Below are 20,524 nucleotides of genomic sequence, written 5' to 3' on the forward strand. Positions count from 1 at the left end.
GGGTTGCATGTCCTTGATGAACAAACAAAATTGTGTTATGGCCTCACACATAACCACCTAGACTATACGAGACTGACTGTTGCTCAGTACTGGTCACCTGATATTGATAATATGTATGGTCTCTAAATCAGTTTTCAGTACTAAAACCATTTTTATGTACAAATTAAGCAGGAGAGCAGTGTTACTACATTCAATGAGCATTAATGAAATACGAATGCACATCTACCCGAATCATCCTTTACCGAAAGCAGAGCATGGACATTGGAAAATACTGAGGTGCAGAGGGTTTTCAACTTTCATCCAAGAAGTGCTAAAAAACTGTACTACTAGCCCACCTGTGTCTCACCATGTCTATGTGCTTCCATCTTGACATTTCCAATAATTTGTTTTTATGTGAAATGACTATAAATTCATATCATATCACAAAGGATCAAACATACAATCAGATAGCAAAATATGATAGAATGCAATATCTTTAGCACATCAAGAGGTGCCTGTAAGAGCTGGGCAGCATGAGATTTACAATGTCATTCTGACTGAATGAGTGAACATGATATAGTGTTGGCCCCCTGGGAGGGGGACAAATCGTCAAATTAAAGGGTTATTGTCATAATGTGAATCACAATCACATGCATCTGGATGTTTTACATGTCACATTGGTCATAACCAACCGACATATAAATCACAAGATTTGAGATCAAATAGTTAACTAACAGCTGAGTCATTCCGCGTCAAATCAGACAAAATCAAGGAAAATGGTTGCTGCAACGTCTCAGATTTTGCTTAAAGTTTGTCTACCTAATATTTAGGTCCCAAAACTAAGACCTGTAAAATATTTTTGTTAAATTTCAATGTTTTCATACATTTTTACACCCTTGCTTTTGTATCATTTTGGGATGTCATTTTGGCTATGTTTGGGTATTAATATCAGTAGTATTAGTATTATTCCTAACATGCCCAAACGTTGTAGGGTGGATGACAGACATGCTCTCATGTTTCAGTATAATTGGACCGTTAAAAGTTTTTTGTATCCACATAACACCAATCATTATGTTGTCTGCAAGTACAATACTTTATTAATGTTGCCAATTAATGTGAATATTTGAGGTCTCTGCAACAAATGCACATGAAGATATTAAGAATAAAACAAGGTGTAATTGCATTTCTTGGTAATGTTCATAGGTGCATTTCTTGGTAATGTTCATAGGTGCATTTCTTGGTAATGTTCATAGGATTAAAATGCTATGTGGGGTAGCTAGTAGGAACACAAAAATCATTTATAGTCATTTCGTATATAAAGTGCCAATGATGTACCATGATGTCAAGTGCCAATGATGTTTCATTCATGCATAAATACACTTACTTGGTTACATTGTATACCTATGGATTTTCATTCTTGGCCCTGGGTCAAAACAATGATTTTGACTCAATTTATTTAACATTGGCACTTTGTACACTAAATGCCCATATGAGCTATTTTCATATAGATTTTCAAGTGCTGAAAATGACCGAAAAAACACAACCTCTCCTTGTTTAATACTTAAAATCTACAAGCCCATTATATGTGGAGAGCTCAAATATTGGTACAACATTAATGAAATATAGTATGTAGAGAAAAAAATAATTATTGATACTAATGCGTACAAAAACAAGTTTATACTACCCTTAATGTCACACGTTTTGTACTTCCAAATCTAGGGCTATGTAGAAAATCAATGAACAGCCTTACAAACTTGTAATGGTTCAGTCATACTGAGAACATGTTTGTCTTCCACCCTACGAAATTTGGGCTGCTTAGAATAATACTTTTCATTATATTAATGCTCAAACATTGCTTACCAGAAAATGTGATTTTCAGGTTGTAAAACTGAAGTAATTTCAGGGGCTGAAAATAATATGAGGACATAAGATTTGAACAGATTTTACAGGCCTTGGTTTTGGAACCCATTCTTGATATAGACAAAATCTGAGATTGTGCAGCAACAACCTTATCTGATTTGACACGGAATGACCCAGCTAGTTTCTAAATGCTGGTTTGAATAATACATTTTGGGTATGGGGGAGAGCAGGGTAAGTTATCACACAGATAAGTTGTCATACTGGTGATTTCTCCAAAACTAGGGCACAATGTGAAAACTGAATTAGCTACAACTGTTTGACTCAACTACTTTTAGTCAAGGTTATCTGAAAAGCAAGTTTAGCATTCTTCCCTTTCCAAACTAAAACTATGCCATACCACATTTCATGTGAAACAAATATTGACTTAAGTGATTGAAGGTATTAGTGGTGTGTGATTTGATGTTGTGACAAAAGTCTTAATTTGCAATATCTTTGAGTTTGGGCCAAGTTGTCACAGCAACCAGGGAGCACATATTACATGTGTTGCGTTGATTGTTCAATACCCTGACAGGTTTTCTCTCCGAAATGCAACTGGTAGGACACACCACTAGGCCAGCAGTCATTTACTTGGGTTTATGGCAAAGTGTTGCAGCATTTGAAAATCCCTCCAATGTAGGCAGATAAAAAAATTGTCAGTGCAGAAAGGGAAAAAAGTCAAGCTTGGGAAAGAAAAGAAGGGCAACCAAGCATTGCATTATGCATTATACATTAACTGAAATTAAACTACCAAATGAATAAGGCCCAATCCTATGTCTCTATTGAACTCTGCCCTAACCCTCCATTCTGCAACATTAAGGAGTAGGGATGTCCCGCTTCTCTCTGGGGTAGAGGGGTAGGGCACAGTCAAACAAAGATTTTTCAGGGGCATAATTCAAATGGAAGGTAATGACATTTTTTTTCAGAACACCTTTCGAATACATGAACATAGCTACCTTTGCGTGGAAAGAGGGCCATACATGTTTGTATATTCATAATAAATAAAGAACATTTTCAAATCTGCCTGAATATTTCTGTTGTATGTAGTTGCAACTTTGTGAGTGACAGTATAGCTTGAAAAACAAACAAGCAGAAAATTTTCTGCACTTCTCCACTGTGCACCTGTTTTAGTTTTTTAACTAAGTCTGGGTATTCTACTCACGACTGCAATTTATACAAACTATCTGGTTGGCTTCCATTGTCAATAGGTAGACAGCTTCACTGGTACATTTTTATTTATAAAGCATCCTATTTAGCGATTTTCTCAAAGTAGAAACAATAGATATAACCTCAGGTCTAATAATGTCATTCTTTTCAATATACCAACTGTGGTAAAACAGCTTTCAGGTTTAACGCTCCAGCATTCTGGAATGCATTTCAAAACAGTTAAAACATAATAAATTCATTCCACTCTCTGATTTTAAATTCTGTATTGAAAATGCTGTAAAATATCACTGTGAATGCTTTTAGACTACCATTTTTCCTTACTCTATTAACATCCTATTTGTGCTGTGTATTTGTATTGTATTTTATGTTGTATGTTTATCTCCTAGGTGCTGCCTTTCTTGGCCAGGGCTCACTTGAAAAAAGAGTATAAAAAATAAATTAATACATAAAAATAAAAAAAACTTGTGCAGGGTAGACATGTCTTAGCCTGGAAAAATCCAGACTCATTCATGATGTGAATGGTGATTGGGAAACGTTTCCAACACTTGCATCGCGACGGGCACTAACTTGGAAATCATTGGTCCAGCCTTACCAATCACATTCCTAACATTACTTCTTACTTCGCCTAAACTTTATGAACTGACAATAAACAGCATCAGCAGTCAGGAAACAATGTATGTGGGTCTACCTTTGCTGCATTTCTGCATTTTTCCAACTACATTTTTTGAGGTTTGCATGTGTTGCTGCTTCACAATAAGTTTTGGTTTCATCTTCCCCTCTCATCGTTGATTGGCCTGACATTTTTCTTGTCTGAGGGAAATGGTTATGAACTATGGTGTTCCAGACTAGATCTCTCTGAAAGAAGATCTAGGTGGGCGGGGCCAGGCTAGACATGTCTATGGACAGGAGGAGATTTGGACTCATGTGTGACATGCAGCAAATGGTGGCATGTACACCACATCATGAGGGGCACTTGCAAGAATTTAAACTCTTTGGGCCCTATCTTGGTTATCAGAAACTGATGGTCAGAGAGGCAAAGTATATAGACATTAAAGGCATGGCCAGTGCATTCACTAAATTAATGGCATGATGGCGCCGGGCACAAAAGGGTTGTTCTTATGTTTCTTAATCAGTTATGGGTGTGTTTTGGACTTGCACTTGCCTATTATTTGAACTCAAAGGAAAAGTGAAACTAACTTCACCGTGGTCTCATAGTTGATGACAACAGTTCTACACAGTTAATTACTTTCACTATTGACTGACAAAGGGTTATCATCAAAAACATAGCCTGAAAAAAGCAGCACTTACCCCAATAATATTCGAATGACTGAATAACTAAATAAGGATATTTATCCTTCAGAGGAGTTGCTGCTTACATCTTGTGACAGTGCATCTTCAGCTGTGCTTTATATGCACCTTTTGCTATAGACCAGGTTTTTCTTGGTCAGAGGCATAATGATTTTTAGAGGGTGTAAGATAGCAATTTTTGGATCATGCGCCAGACACACCGTACTGTATGTTGTTAATTGCCACACCCCTGGGCGCAAGGTTTAATATAGTGGAGGACATGGCAAAAAATTCCTCACTTTACTGAGTGTAAGATAAGAATAAGCCTTGCGTCATGCTTTGCACAACCTTACGCCGGGTGCACGATAGGGCCCTAAATGCTAGCAGACCATACTCCTCTCCACTCTTCACCTTTATTGCAAAGGCATTTTAAGATTCTTGTCTGCCAGTATTTATATATTTATCGATTTAGCAGATGTTTTAGTCCAAAAACAGCAGAGTGAACAATATGCCTGGTGTGGGATATGGTGTGTGGTATGGGGTGCGTGTTCCCTTGGTATCAAAAATGTTATCATGATCGTTGCACTGTCAGGACCTTGTCTTAATAACGGTATGGTTTGAGATCACTGCGATTCTATATGAATGTCAGAAAATACCTTGAGCATATCCGCCTCGCTGGCGCCGCTGCTGACAATGCCCAGCCTCTTGAGCTGTTGTCCCAGAAGTGCTAGCATGGAGCTGTAGATGTGGTCCAGGCTGACCCCTGGGGTGCAGAGTGACAGACAAGCCATCTGGACCTCCAGCACCGCCTCATAGAGCTCACCCTGGGCTGGACTGAACCTGAAGGGAGAGAGGAGAGAGGAGGAACAACATCAGCATGTGAACGCAAATAGTACAATAGAATCAGTTTGTAGGCCTACAGAGGAAATTAGCAGTTTTTTCTACTCTATGGATAGATCAGTCTATCATCAGAGTTAGTGAACATTCTGAAAACACAGGATCAAAATTCAACTTCACTTTCACTCATGATTCCATTAAACGTACTGATTAGTGTTGAGCAAATTCTCTGCATAGATGTTGTTACACGTGACTCCACAGTTGATCCTACCTATACAATTAGTGATGTGGGACAGATACTACGTATGGATGCTCAGACCTCTCATGCTTATGGTTAGGAGCCCCCTCTCAACATACACTGTCCTATGTGTCCCAATACCTTCCATTTACCGGCCACGTGCGTGTGATGTCACTGACGTAACCGAAATATTCACATCCTCCATCCAGCAGCACCATCTCCCCATCCTGAAGAGCAGGATGAAGCAACTCAAGTTATTTTACTCAGTAGATCTTCAATGTAATAATTTTCTTTCATTGGATCTGTACTTGGTCTTTAGGATGCTGAAAGGAACATATGATTTTAACAGGAGTACAATGTGCATATGGTACAAAAAAGGTACATTTAGAAGGTCTGTGGTGCACATACCAAAGGCAATACTCTATCATTCCCTAGAAACTGACAGGCACTACGAAACCAACAACAATATAAAAAGGAGGATAACTGTCCTCCTAAGTATCAGGACAAACAGAAAAGGGAGGGGGACTGATGTAGCACAAAGATGGCCAGCTGATAGGGCTTTTGGATACCCAACTCACTTTAACAATCTGGTTGTTGTTAATGTAGTGCAGAGTGTTGGCTCGGTTTCCACCTGCCACCACTGGGGGGTACGCCAGGAAGTTCGCACCGTGCGCCCGACATTCGAAATCAAACTGACAGAAAAAAAGAATACAGAAAGACAATGAGGGGATGTTTTTAGAGACAGAGTGAAAGGAATGGCAGTTTCTATTTTTTCACACTGCCACCTCCTGTGGGTGAGATGAAATGGATTAAAAGTGCTACATTCATTTTCATATTATTTATTGTAGTAATAAACAGGCATCAGACGCTGGAGCAAAGATGCACATTTAACCACAGGAATGAAAAATGGAGAGAGCGCGGAGAGAAATAACAGGCCCTCCAGATCTGCCAGGCTTGAACACATGTGAGCCGGATTCCGTGTTGTTGCCGAGGCAACCACTCTGCAATCTCTCTGGGTTACCACTTGCACGTTACACCGCACCCTTCGTGGCGATAGCAGGGGAGAGAGCATCCGTCGCCACCGAGTGAAGAGGCAGACAGAAGCCACTGGCCATTTCACAGGAGCTCACCTTGGCATACAGTAAAGCTTCATCGATGTCCCCTGAAGACATAGCCATGGTTTTCTTGAATGCCTGTAAAAAGACAGTGTCAGTGAGCATATCTGTAGAGAGTACGTTCATTTGACTCTGTCTCTCTTGACAACCGGTGCTAATATATTGCTTACTTTTTGCAAAAGTAGGGGTATCCAGACAAAAATTCTATAGGATTCTACCTGAAATTTGATTGGTTAAATTCTTTCAAAAACTTAATTATAGTATTTCACTGCTTAGACATATTTAGTGTATTTATGGTGTATTTAACCAAGAATTAGCAAATTAATCACATTAATAAGTCAAGTCTCTTTATTTATATAGCACACCTATGAGACAAACAAGTAGATAATACAGCATTATGTGAATAGAAGGAACACAGATTTAGCAAGCAAAGAGGATTTCAAGAGGAATGACACAAATAGATAAATAAACTGAAATAAAGACAAAATAAGCAAATCAATAAATAAGCATAAAAAATAGTCAATTGAAATAAATTAAATAAAGGTAAAATAAGCAAGAATAAGTAAGAATAAAATGTAGTAAGACTGAGAGAGGAGTGAACTTGACAAAAACAAATTGAGTTAAAAGCAAGAGAGAAAATATGGGTATTGAAATTTGATCTAGAATAGTGGGGCAGGACTTAATGTGTAGCGGGAGACAGCCTGGGGGCAGCTAACAAAATGGCCCGATCAACTTTTCTTTTGAGGCATGGTTGGGGGACTATGGATGTGTTGTGAGGATGACTGAAGTGACATAGGGCAGAGTACGAAGATAGCAGATGATTTTAGACCCATTGCACTTACCTCCATCTTATGTAAATGCATGGAAAGAGTTGTAAGCCAACATATAACATCTTCTGTATATAGCTCTTTAGACCAGCTACAATTTGCATATAAAGGCCAGAGGGGCACAGACAATGCAACTGTTACCTTGTTTAATGCCATAAGCACCTGCAAGTCGCTACCCACTGTCAAGAGTATTGTTTATAGATTTCACATCTGCATTTAACACTATGCAAATACATATTCTGCTACAGAGAATGGTGGACTTGGGGGTTAACAGAGGTATAATTCACTGTGTAAGACACTTTCTCTGACTGCCCCCAAAGAGTTATTTTTGGAAATATTGTGTCAGATGAAAGTGTGTTAAACACAGGAGCACCACAAGGGACAATCTTATCACCATTACTTTTCTCCATTTACACAAGTGGGTTTAAGAACCATCATGAGGATTGTAGACTACTTGAATACGCAGACGATATGGCCTTGGTTGACCTATTACAGAGAGGGGACACTAAGAGAGAGCATTTATATTTCAACCATGGGTTAACCCTACAAAATTGGTGTCAAACTAGCTTCTTGGAAATAAATGCCAAGACAAAAGAGCTTGTTATTCAAAATGAGATAGAGAGGATACAGCCAATAATGATCAAGGGACAGATAGTAGAAATGGTTAATGATTTTAAATAGGGCTGTCAAAATAACTGATTAATTTCGATTAATTAATTTGAGAAAAAATAACTGATTAAAAAAAATAGCGCAGATTAATCGATTCCGTATGACCCTGAGACGTTCTAGTCAGTAACCATTAGATTGTAAAATGAAGGAGAGAAGAAAATGTGCTGCCTAGATCATTGATTGGAACATTTACTTTTAAAAAACGCCTGATGGAGTTGATAACAATAAAGTGTTGATTAAAATAAAGTCCTCTGCAATGTCTGCAGCAAGGAATTTGCATATCACCGGAGTTCGTCAACTCTAAAGTCGCACATCAATGCAAAAAAATAGTGTTGACATTGAGGGGAGTGAATTTATTTTCATTGTGTCCCCTAGGTTATATCTGTGGCCTGAAATGCCTTGTATGTAAAAAAAAAACTTCTTCCCGAAGCACTTTTGCATTTATTTCCTCAGCATATTAGGTCATATCATAGATTATTATGGCCATTATTTGAACAGTGAAAATAATAATAAAAGAGTTTTTGAACTTTAATGTCACTAATGCTGATTATTCAATGATTCGTTTGAATTTAAATATTTAAAATACTTTCACAGCAAAAATTATATATGCGATTAATTTAGATTAATTAATCACAGAGTATGTAATTAATTCGACTACATTTTTTAATCGATTGACAGCCCTAATTTTAAATAGTAGTGAGAACAGGGGCGCTCAACTTCAAATCTCACAACAATTTCGGGTGCGAGTTAAAAAGTGACAACTAGAAAAACCGCACGCTCAAGTATATTCTCTTTACTTATTTATTAATTATTTATCTCTGTAGTGGGAGCTGAACTGGAGTGCATCACTTCAATATCTGACAAAAGGACCCTGAACAAACTGATCAACATCTTGGACAATGAGTGTCATCCACTCCACAGCACTATTGTAAAGCAGAAGAGCCTGATCAGCTGTTTGCGTGCTATATTAGCACATATGCATAACCCCTCCCTCCATGCCACAGCCGAATTGTGGCCACACTTATACCTTTTCTTAATATAGTTACAGTATTTTCTGGACTATAAGTCGCTCCGGAGTATAAGTCGCATTAGTCAAAAAATGCGTCATGAACAGGAAAAAACATTTATAAGTCGCACTGGAATATAAGTCGCATTTATTTAGAAATGTATTTCACAAAATCCAAAACCAAAAACAGAGACTATGTAACTGGACTATTGAGGCCAAAAAGATTAATGTTAATGAAGATGAAGGAGTGAAGGCAGCCAAGAGGAGGGCCAGAAGGTCTAATTGTAAAGCAAAAGATTCACTGAAAGAAAATGCCATGTGGTACACCAAAATGTAGCTAAAATGTGCAATGCAATCAAGCATTTTGGGCAATGTGGAGTCACAAGCTGCCAGCAGATTAAATGTTCCTGAGAGAGAAAAAGATGGTTTTAAAAGGACGTGACTGAAGCAAGCCAGGCATGCATAGACCTATAGGCCCTAAGGTAATTGTAAAGCAATTTACAAAAGATTCACTGAACAAAAATGCTGATATAGTACATGAAAATTTAGCTAAAATGTGGAGAATGCAATGCAATCAAGCATTTTGGGCAATGTGGAGTCACAAGCTGGCAGCAGATTAAATGCTCACAAGAGAGAAAAATATGCTGTAAAAGAAGTGCACAGACCGGTTTTAATAGGACGTGCAGACCAAAGCTGCAGCAAGCAGGTGATATTTAGAAATCTATTTCACAAAATCCAAGACCAAGAACAGACAGATGTAACTGGACACATAGAGGCCAAAAATATTGAGAATGTTAATGAAGACGAAGGAGTGAATAGCGGCAAGAGGCAAGCCGAAGGTTGCTGACGAGTGCCCGCGCTAATTGTAAAGCAATTTACAAAAGATTCACTGAACAAAAAATGCTGATGTGGTACATGAAAATTTAGCTAAAAATGTGGAGAATGCAATGCAAGCAAGCATTTTGGACGATATATTGGCACAAGCTGGCAGCAGAAGAAATACTCGGCTGGCCACCTCTAGCGAGAGGAAAAAATATGCGCATTTAAAACCAGGGCCTAAATTTCAGCGCGGGATTGTGGTTTTTGCGCATAAGTTCTTAAGTATTGAGCATAGTAATAAAAGTCCCACAACTCCATCATAATGAGAGAAATTCCCACACATGTTACAGCACTGTCTGATAACGTTAATCTAATAATGGAATGGTCTGAATGCGGGACTATTGACTGGACGGACCAACTCTGACTTCAATTGGAAACCCCTGGCACACACGCGCGCGCAGGACCACTTTGCAGGTGCCTCTCTCTCTCCCTCTCTCACCGGCCGCTGAAGTCAAATTATAGCCTAGGTGCTTCTACATCAACCGCGATCGACAGGAAAGGAAAACAAACGTTAACGATCAGGAACCGTCAGGAATTTTGCGAACACAGAAGCATGACAGCCTATAACGCAAGAGAACATGGATGTGTTCTCCATTTGAGGAACGTTATAATCGATTGCAGACGTGAACAGACAGATACAGACACGGAGCGGATAGTAGGCCTACTTTCACTTTCTAGTGTGCGTATTCATTATGTGAAAGATAATTAGTAGCAAAACAGTGATCAAATATTAGCCTACATGGCAGTGAGTTTTGTTTTCAAATATTTTCATGCATGTCTAGATAACGGGTGAGGAATGTTTAGGAGACAGACTATCGTAAATCCTCAAATTATGGGTCTTTTATTTAGGCTGCGCAAAGCACAGCACCTTTATTTGGGGCATGGCTTGTACTGTTTGATATTGCTAAATATCGGGACTGATGACCACTGAAATCTGTGGGGTATTTGATGGTTCATGAAAGGGTGTCGGGATTTCCATCCGCTTATTGCGAGATAAGGCATCCGCTCTCATTTATTCATGTGCTGAAATGGAAACCTTATTCCTTATAGCCAAAGAGGTCTAGATAGCCTAAATTTTGTTATTTCTTTTATTCTGCAGCAACAATTGGGTTTAAATGTAGGTTACTGCTTCAGCCTCTAGCTCAGAAGGGGGCGGCATGCAACTGGTAGCTTGAGAGCAACGTGTTGGAGACTCGTGGTGTAAGACAATGACTTTTCATTGGCAACAATATTAAACCAACCAACAAAAGAAAATATTAAGAAGAGCTCTTTTATGAGTTAAATTGAAACAAAATTATTACTGGCCTTTATTTGTCCGAATCTGAGGCCCAGCTATAAATAGAATCCCGGCCATAATTTGAGGCTTTAGGTATGCACGTGTGCTTCAGGCATAGGGCTACCTAATCTCTGACTGAAAGTGCACAGAACTTCATGTCAGGTTCATGTCAGTTAATATGAATTAACATTTAAAAACATGTTCAATTATATATTTTTTCATATATAATTCGCACCTGACTATAAGTCGCAGGGCCAGCCAAACTATGAAAAAAAGTGTGACTTATAGTCCGGAAATAGGGTATATATATAGATATATATAGACTTTATTCTTGCACTGTTGCACTGTTGGACTTACTCATTTGCACCATCACCATGACACTCACTCACACAGAGCACCTTACCTTACCTTACTATGCACAGAGAATCACAGGCTCAGTCCCTGCCTCAGTCATTGCAAGCGCCTCTTGATTGATTAATCACCCACTATGTGGATACTGTTTTTAGAATTGATTTAGATTAAGTGTTATTTAGTATGATTTGTATTTTAGTATGTTCTTTATCTTCTACCGTCTTTATTGACCGTCTGTATTTAGTTTTTTACATATTTTTTTCAAACGTTTTTTGAGGCAACACAGTGTGCAAAAAGTGCAAGAAAGTGCAAAAGTGCTGTGATTATTTGTTTCTCAGAGTGCAAGTCCTCCTTGCCTATCTACTAAAACTTACTTTTAAGGAAAACACTGACTTCATCTTTAAGAGGTGTTCTCAACGGTTTTACCTGCTACGAAAGCTCAACAACTTTGGAGTGAACCAAAACATCCTGGAAACTGTATATAAAAACTTAGTGGAAAGTGTCCTATTTTTTAACTGCAGAGAATAGTGAGCATGGCCTCAAAAATGATAGGGAAGCCACAAAGGCACTTAAGCAGTATTTATGAGGAACACATTACAGACAAAGCTGAGCAAATTATTAGTGACCCCTCCCATCCACTACACAGCAAATTTGAACTCCTACCCTCAGGGAGACGTTTTAGAGTACCAACAGCAAATAGAAACATCTTTAAGAAATCCTTCGTCCCTAATGTTGTGAAGGTGCTAAATAGCACTAGAAACCGTACATAAGAATTGAATGTAGGGCCAGACAGACTTTCGGATTGCAGGTTCTATGCACAGCAAGCATTTTTAGTAGGCTATATTTATCTATCTATTTATTTATTAATTTGGCTTCTTGTAGATGCAACCTTTGTCATGTCATTTTCTATTAAATGTATTGTCTGTATATTCCGTCTTGCCGTCTTGGCTATGTACTGTTTTTTTAATGTCCTGTCTCCCTTGTCTCCCTTCTTGGTGAAACCAAAGGAAAATTTTCACATCTGTGGATAATAAAGTATTCATATTCGTATTTGTATCTTTAATGCAAGCTAATCCGTTAAGGACTTTAAAAACAAAAAAATTTTTAAATCAATTTTATGTTTTACGGGTAGCTAATGCAATTGAACCAGAACAGGACTGATGAGTTCTCTTTAAAGGTCTGGCTGCTGCATTTTGAGCCATTTGTTGTCTGGCAATGTTGGACAGAGTCAAACCTGTATTCAAGGAGATACAACAGTCCAGTCGAGAGGTAAAAAAAAACATGTTTCCAGATCATTATAAGACAAAAACAGCTTAAATTTGGCAATGATTTTAAGTTGATAAAAACTTTCATCACAATGCTGAGTTATTTGTTATAATTTAGAGCACTGTCCAACTGAACAACAACACTGACCACACTGTGCAGATTTGCAGACAGGGGACTGAGTATATTTCTCAAACTAGTAACAAAGCAAGGAGAGGCAAATATTATCACTTCAGTTTTCCAATTGTTGAATTTTGATGGATTTTATGTTGTCTAAGCAGTTAAACAGGTTCTTTATGTGGTAGTGCCATCAGATGTAACTGTTAAATACAACATTGTTTGTGTGTCGTCAGCATAGCAGTGATACTGACTGTTGAATCTCGAGGATAGAATCAAGTGGTAGCACATGTAGTAAGAATAAAAGAGGTCTTGGTGGATGCCACATTTGATGGAAACAGAGGATGAAGAGCAGCTAACTAATTTGTCTGGGAACGTTCTCTCTTTCAGGAGGTGAATGATCTTAAACTGGAAACTGCAGGCCTACTTTGTCCTCCAAGCAGTTTAACAGGATGTCATGGTCAGTCATACCAAGCTACACTAATGTTAAACAAGACCAATATTCATCAAAGACAGTAAAAGTATTCAAGTAGGACAAACTAATATCTGTTCATTTTGAATGAATTGAGATACTAGTATGGCTACTGTCATAGCGTTTCCCTTAAGTGGCAGGCCAAACAGTGACAAGATAGAATGACGTCAGTTTTGAAATCGAAAATGGCTATGGTAAACGGTAGTAGCAATACCTGCAAATAAAAAAAATGCAGTTGGAATGTGTAAATGTGCAAAGACAGGTCTAAATACATTATTATAGGTTTAGACAGAGTTTTTATTCTTCCGGATGTTTTTTCTTCAGTGAATTTCTGTCAGCGATTCCCAGGACACTGAAAGACCGGGCTGCACGAAACTTAGTGGGCATGTAGCCCTACAAGGATGACACGGAACCTTTGTTTTTTGTTTTGATCCGTCGGCCCCCCACCGCACCGTCGCCCACCCCCGAAAGTAGGGTAGGCCAGACACAGTTTTCTGTGAATATCTCGAGAACCGTAGGGCCTAGGATGACCAACTTTTTTTCATACTTTGTTCTTAAGGGGCCATGTCACCCCATCCCATATCCACTCATTTGAGGTATAGCGCCACCTAGTTAATGATGAAAAAGCAAAAACGAGGCGTTGTAATCGCAGGTATCTTTGACTGACATGTTCAAAACTGCACGAAATTTGAAGAGTAGGATCATTATGACACCATCTGAATGTATGCCAGTTTCGTGGAATTCCATTCATTGGGGGCCATACAACAAATTAATATATGTGTACATTTAGTGACTGTACACCAATCGGCCTGTAGATGGCCGGACACAGTTTTCTGTGAATATCTCGAGAACCATAGGGCCTAGGATGACCAAATTATTTTTGTATGTTGGTCTCCAGGGGCCATGTCCACACATCCCATATCCTCAAAAACGAGGCATTGTAATCGCAGGTATCTTTGGCTCTAGGGTTCAAAACTGCACAAAATGAAGTGTAGGATCATTATGACACCCTCTAAATCAGTGTTTTTTAAACCACTGTGCCGGGGGACACTAGTGTGCCGTGAGAGATCATCAGGTGTGCCGCAGAAAATTACCTAAATGTCACTCACTGGTCTAGAAAAGCAACTGTTGCATCAAAGAATTTATAACCACATGCTCTCATTGATTGTATGATTGCACTATTTGTGGTATGCAGGCATTGTACAACGGGGACCCCATATCCAGTATTCACAGAATCATCACATATCCGGTTCATAACAACAATTAAATTAGATATAGTCACCTACAAATGAAACAGAGGGCGCTTGTTTTATTGAGCAGGTCTTGCATAGAAGCCATAAGGCCATATCTGTGTATTATTTGAAATCTTAGGCAATGGTATGTTTATTTTTTCTTCACACAGGATGTTAGTGTGCCGTGGGACATTTTAAGTGTCAAAAGTGTGCCGTGGCACAAAAAAGGTTGAAAAACACTTGCTCTAAATGCATGCCAAGTTTCGTGGAATTACGTACGCATGCACTCACACATACATAAACACACACACACACATGCACACGCACACGCACGCACGCACATGCACACACACACACACACACACACACACACACACACACATGCACGCACACACACACATAAAAACACACAGATATGCAGGCAAGCAGGCACACGCACACACCATTACCCCCACACACGTACTCACAAGCGAACCCACACACCCACCCACACACCCAAGCACATGTATGTTTGCTTCTGTGTATATGTGTGCTTATCTGTGTGTGTGTGTGTGTGAGGGGGGGGGGGGGGTAGGTAATGGTGTGTGTGTGTTCGCTTGTGAGTGTGTGTGTGTGTACAGTCACTAAATGTACACATAAATTAATTTATTGTATGGCTCTCTATGAACGGAATTCCACGAAACTCCGTATGCATTCAGAGGGTGTCATAGTGATGCAGTTCTGAACACATCAGCCAAAGATACCTGCAATTACAGAGCCTCAGTTTTGCTTTTTCAATTTTAACTATGTGAATGGTTATGGGATGGGTTGAGATGGCCCCTTGAGCCCAGCGTACAAAAAAATGTGGTCCTCCTAGGCCCTACAGTTCTCGAGATATTCACTGTATATTACTGTGTCCGCCCTAACCTCCTTTCGGGGGGTCCAGTCCAGTCTTGCCCACCAAGTTTCATGCAGCACGGTCTTTCAGTGTCCTGGGAATCGTTGACACAAAATTACTGAAGAAAAAAAAAACTCTGACTAAACCTATATGACCTCTACACTAGCGCCGGTCATAATGAGGGGAGCTGGGGCGGAGGAGTCAGTCAGCACCGTACCACATTTGGGTCTCGGTGCCCATGGAGACCCAGGTTTGATTCCAACCTGCGGTTATTTCCTGATCTCACCCCATCTCTCTCTCCAACTCGCTTCCTCTGTCCTATTGACATAAAGGCAAAAGCCCAAAAACATATACTTCAAACTAAAATCAGCATATGATCATCAAAATACACACATAATTAAGATATCACCAAGTCCAAGCCTGCTTGATTTTTTTTAGGCTGGATATTTGTTTTTTTGTTGATCAATGTTCTTACTCTAAGACGCCAAAACTTCTTTTCCAAGTCTGAATTTTCAAATTCTTGACAATCTTGTGTATACAGAACATTATTGTCTTTTGCTCATTAATGGCCATGAATGAACATGTTTCATCACAAAACGTGCTTATGGAAAAAAGTCAATTTTCAGGACTGAAGAGGATATGATCCTTAGGCCTACTGTAGTACAATGCCATTTTAAAAGACAACATGTAAAATGCTGGTGACAGTTTATGACTGTAGGCAGGCTAGTTTAATATCTGCACTTTTTGTAAATGCTGCTATGCACTAGAAATCCAGACAGAATTTGGTTTGGTGTTGTCCTACTGGTGTTGCCTAAATTTCCCTCGGGATTAATGAAGTATATCTATCTCCATATATATCACAGAAGTGCCCTTGGAAAAGATAATAGCTGGACAGCAGTTTATGTTGCCCCAAAATCTTTTCATGTCTTTCTGCATCAGTGGTACTCTTGAAGATGTCATATATTGGATGCCACAGGCTCTGACACAGCCCTGTGCTTTGACACACTGGTGTTTCAACCTGATACTGATAACAGCCTCTTTTCCTGTTTGGCCTATACAGACAAAGAAGATGTTTTTTAACTTTTTGAAATTGACTCATTGGACCTCAAAATACTCATCCACTGCAAGTTGATGATCATCAGCGTTCTAAAATCCATAAAATAGTCAAAGTTAAAAGTAAGGGGAAATTAGTTTGTATAAAACAAACATTATTTACCATTTTATTTGCATTTCATTCACAATCCCACCTTTTCTGTTAAGTTGTAGTTACTTTATTAGTAGTAACTATCCAACTAATTGTGAACCAAAGAAAAAAAAAACAGAGGACTCTGGGATGTCAATAGAGGCTATGGCATATATATCTAATAACACCCCCCCCCCCCCCCAATCGATCCACAAGAGCTGTCCTTTCTCATCACATACTCTGTGGTGCTGCATACCTGAGCAGCGATGTGGCCGGCCTGCTTCATCAGAGCCACCTCGGCGGGGCTCTTGACCGCTCGGAGGGAGTGCGTGAGGGGCCTGAGGGGGTGCACCGCCGCCCCGCCCTCCAGCAGGGGCCGCACGTGGGACTGGTGTAGCCGCGGGTGGCAGGGCTGGGTGCTGTCGTACCACACCGTGGCACCTGGTACAGGAGAGCATGTAGTAAGGTCAACTGTGGATGCATATTTTTTCATGCATAAATCACATTTTTTATTAACCATTACAAATGAGTAAAAATGTGTTTTCTTTTGTGTTTATTGACATTAAAGCTGTGGCCAGTCCACATTCACTAATTTAATGGAGCGATTATGTGGTCAAACGTCGGGCGGATGTCGCAAAAAGGTTGTTCTTATGTTTCTTAATCTGTCATGGGTGTGTTTTGGGCGTTCAGTATTTTAGTCAGCCGCATTTGAAGGAATCTGCTTCCACTAAACTGTGCTTTACAAAAACCTGTTTGTGACTAGAAGAGTATAGCCTACATGCATCTGCACTCACCTTTTATTTGAACTCATAGGCAAAGTAAAACTAACTTCATCTTGGTCTCATAGTCAACGACAAAGCAGTTCTACACAGTTAATTACTTTCATTAAGGGGTTACTATCGAAAACATAGCCTGAAAAAAGCAACACTTACCCCAATAATGTTTGAATGACTGAATAGAAATCCTAAGGACATTTATCCTGCAGAGGAGTTGCTGCTTACATCTCATGACAGTGCATCTTCAGTTGTGCTTCATATGTGCCTTTCGTTATAGACCAGGTTTTTCTTAGTCAGTGGCGTAATGATTTTTAGAGGGTGTAAGATAGCAATTTTTGGATAATGCACCACACCTCACCTTATGTCGCCAATTATCACACCCCTGGGCGCACGATTTAATAGAAGAGGAGCGGATGGCGTTAAAATCAACACTTCATAAGATAAGAATAAGCTCTGCGTTGCGCTTTGCGCCACCTAGCGCCAGGTGCACAATAGGAGCCTTAAGGTGTCACAGAATAAGAATGTTAATAACTCAATTTTGACAAAAATGTCAGATAGAGCCTTATAATTCTAAGGGGACGAAATAGTTGTCAATGTATATTGTCTATATCTGCCTGGAATAATTATGTAATGGGAAAAAAACTCACTCCTCAAAGGGTTAAGGAGCCTGGAAGGAGTGGAAGTGGCGTTGAGTCAACTGAGGCACCATCTCTTTCTGGTGATGCCAGCCTCACATGTCATATTACATGAATGAACTATTTATTGTCATTTTTGGCAATGGATTTGCTTACCAAGGCATGAAAGAGTGTGCTCTTTTCTATGAAAAATTTCTGCCACAATTCAAATTCAATCTCTTTGGAAGAGACCCTACTGAGAGTAGAGAAATACTTTATTTCAATCAGCTCCACCTGCTGGTACAACTGGGCTACCTTCACAGTTAGATATAAGAAGGCCTGTCAGAGCTAGAACTTACTACAAATCTGGAGACTATAGAGGTGATTTGTGTTTTGTAAAGTGGTGGAGAGGTTTTGTCTTTTACCCTCTACCCTCTGAAAATAACATCTGGCCTCAAAAGCTGGAAAGTTGGCAAGCAAAGTGATGCTAGGTTCTAGATGCTAGGTGTATTGAACACAAACAATAAATTGGGTTCGCCCATTTCATTGCTAGATTCCCAAATACAGTTTCTGGCTCTCCGCTGTTTGCATTTGATTTGTGACCCATCATCCTTCTGGCAACTACATTGGCAAAGTAGCCAGTTTAGCTCTACACAATCCCAATAGCCCTCGAAATTCTGTGCATTTGCATTTGTAAGGTACACTACAATGAACCATTAGACAGCTTTTTCCTGTGTAAAAGCCCAAGAATGACATCCATAAACCTACAGTATTAACAGTGTTAAACAACTACAAAAGTGATGGCTGACATGACACTAAAAGGTCCAAGGTATGAATTTCTGCAACATTCATTCACAATATGAAAGTGTAGACATTATATTGTGAAATTATCCCAAAATGTACAATCAAACCATTTCAGCAAACACATTCTATATCCCCATATAACACACTTCTGACTGATTTTGGCGTGGAGAGTAATGTTAATTGTCGGTACTTCACCTTTAAGGGTCCTGAGCACGAGGCTCAGCTCCTCTGTGCTGTGCACCCTCTCCACCCCCGTCAGTGCTGCCGCTCCGTCCTTCCCAGAACGCGGGCCGTCCCACAGCTCGCGGGCGGGGTCTCGGCGGGGCACAAACAGGATGGCGTTGTCCGGCCGCCCAGTGCCATGCAACACCAGCGCGCTGTCGGGCTCCAAGATGCCCGTGAGGTAGAGGAAGTCCTGGTTCTGGTGGAAGGGGTAGGGGATGTCGTTGGTCATGTAGCGGGTGGGGTGGGAGAGGACGATCACCACGTTTGAGGTGCGCGGAGAGCTGCCTCCCAACCTGTCCGACTGAGCCTCCACAAGCAAAGCCAGCCGCTGGCGACGGATCTCGTATTCCGTCTGGGTCAGACCAGGGGTCACCTCACCTGAGGAGAACAGACCCAAACATGGAAGTGCATTTAAACAAGCAAGAAGCACAACATAAATGTAAGGATGAGTTGTCATACATGATGAACCATGATAATGGTCAAGTCCTCTACAGTAACCGTCAAACTACTTTAGGTTAGAGAAATACAATCAACTAAGAGCAAGCTTTTTCTGCAATAGCATTTCATTTCTATTTAACTGGATTGACTGCAAAGCTTTGGAGACAGCGATATTAGATCATTACATCATCCTGGCAGCCTATTAATGCCTTTATTTTAGCACCTCTGTAAAGCAGGACATATGTATCTCCAGTGACACAGCTATGGTAAAGATTGTAATATTAGTGTCCAGGAAGGTCTGCATGGACCGTCCTCACAGCATCAACATTTTGTGTCCACACATGTGCACATTGACTGTACATATGCATGCAGGTGTTAGCACTGGCTCAGGGTCAAGGGAAGAAAGAAAATTCACTTCTGCTATTTACGGTATTCATTAAACAGATACCTCAATCCAAAGCAACTGACAGACAGTATAGACAGTTGCTAAATTCACTAAAAGAAAATTAAAGCAACAATTAAAGCAACAACATCTTCATTTATTTTCAATTAGTAAGCCTAGCTCAAAAGAAAACTATCAGGGAGTCTTTTTTTTACAATTAATCAATAGCCTATCTGTAAAAATAATAGATCAGCACCATCGTTAGACCTACAGTACATATAAGGACTATCAAATGTCATGATTTTTCCCAAAGTTTTAAATCATTTTCTGAATTCATGTCTTGATTCCATGACTTTATCAAGATTTCCATAACCAAACTCTGCGATTTGATCACTAGCAATGGTATTTTGAGGTGCTATTTAGATACAGGAGTTATGTTATGAAGAGGCAGAGAAATCTATATCCATGAAATTAAAAAAACAAATTCTGTAGATTCACACAACATAGAGAGTTGTTTCAAACCCTTTGATCGAGTAACCAAGTGTGTGTGCTGAGAGACGTGTCAGACTAGAATACTTTGGCAAATTGGGTCTGGAGTTGGTTCATTGAGTAAC

General features: G+C 39.6%; 1 protein-coding gene across 2 annotated transcripts in view; it reads right to left on the reverse strand.

Annotated features, from left to right (window-relative positions):
* Nucleotides 1-20,524, reverse strand: part of xpnpep3 (X-prolyl aminopeptidase 3, mitochondrial) — a 32,535-nt gene that overhangs the window by 9,211 nt on the left and 2,800 nt on the right. For both annotated transcript variants that reach the window (XM_076265634.1, XM_076265633.1), the window contains exons 3-8: nucleotides 19,061-19,468; nucleotides 16,928-17,112; nucleotides 6,535-6,597; nucleotides 5,983-6,096; nucleotides 5,546-5,631; nucleotides 4,986-5,169 (exon numbers count right to left, since the gene is read on the reverse strand). In XM_076265634.1, the coding sequence (XP_076121749.1) occupies nucleotides 4,986-5,169; nucleotides 5,546-5,631; nucleotides 5,983-6,096; nucleotides 6,535-6,597; nucleotides 16,928-17,112; nucleotides 19,061-19,468 (1,040 nt within the window). The remainder of the gene's footprint in view (nucleotides 1-4,985; nucleotides 5,170-5,545; nucleotides 5,632-5,982; nucleotides 6,097-6,534; nucleotides 6,598-16,927; nucleotides 17,113-19,060; nucleotides 19,469-20,524) is intronic.

The sequence above is a fragment of the Alosa pseudoharengus genome, unplaced genomic scaffold, assembly GCF_046254945.1.
Source record: "Alosa pseudoharengus isolate Yale_2024_CS ecotype anadromous, Long Island Sound unplaced genomic scaffold, YU_APseudo_1.1 YU_APseudo_1.1_scf_4, whole genome shotgun sequence".
Lineage (NCBI taxonomy): Eukaryota > Metazoa > Chordata > Actinopteri > Clupeiformes > Clupeidae > Alosa > Alosa pseudoharengus.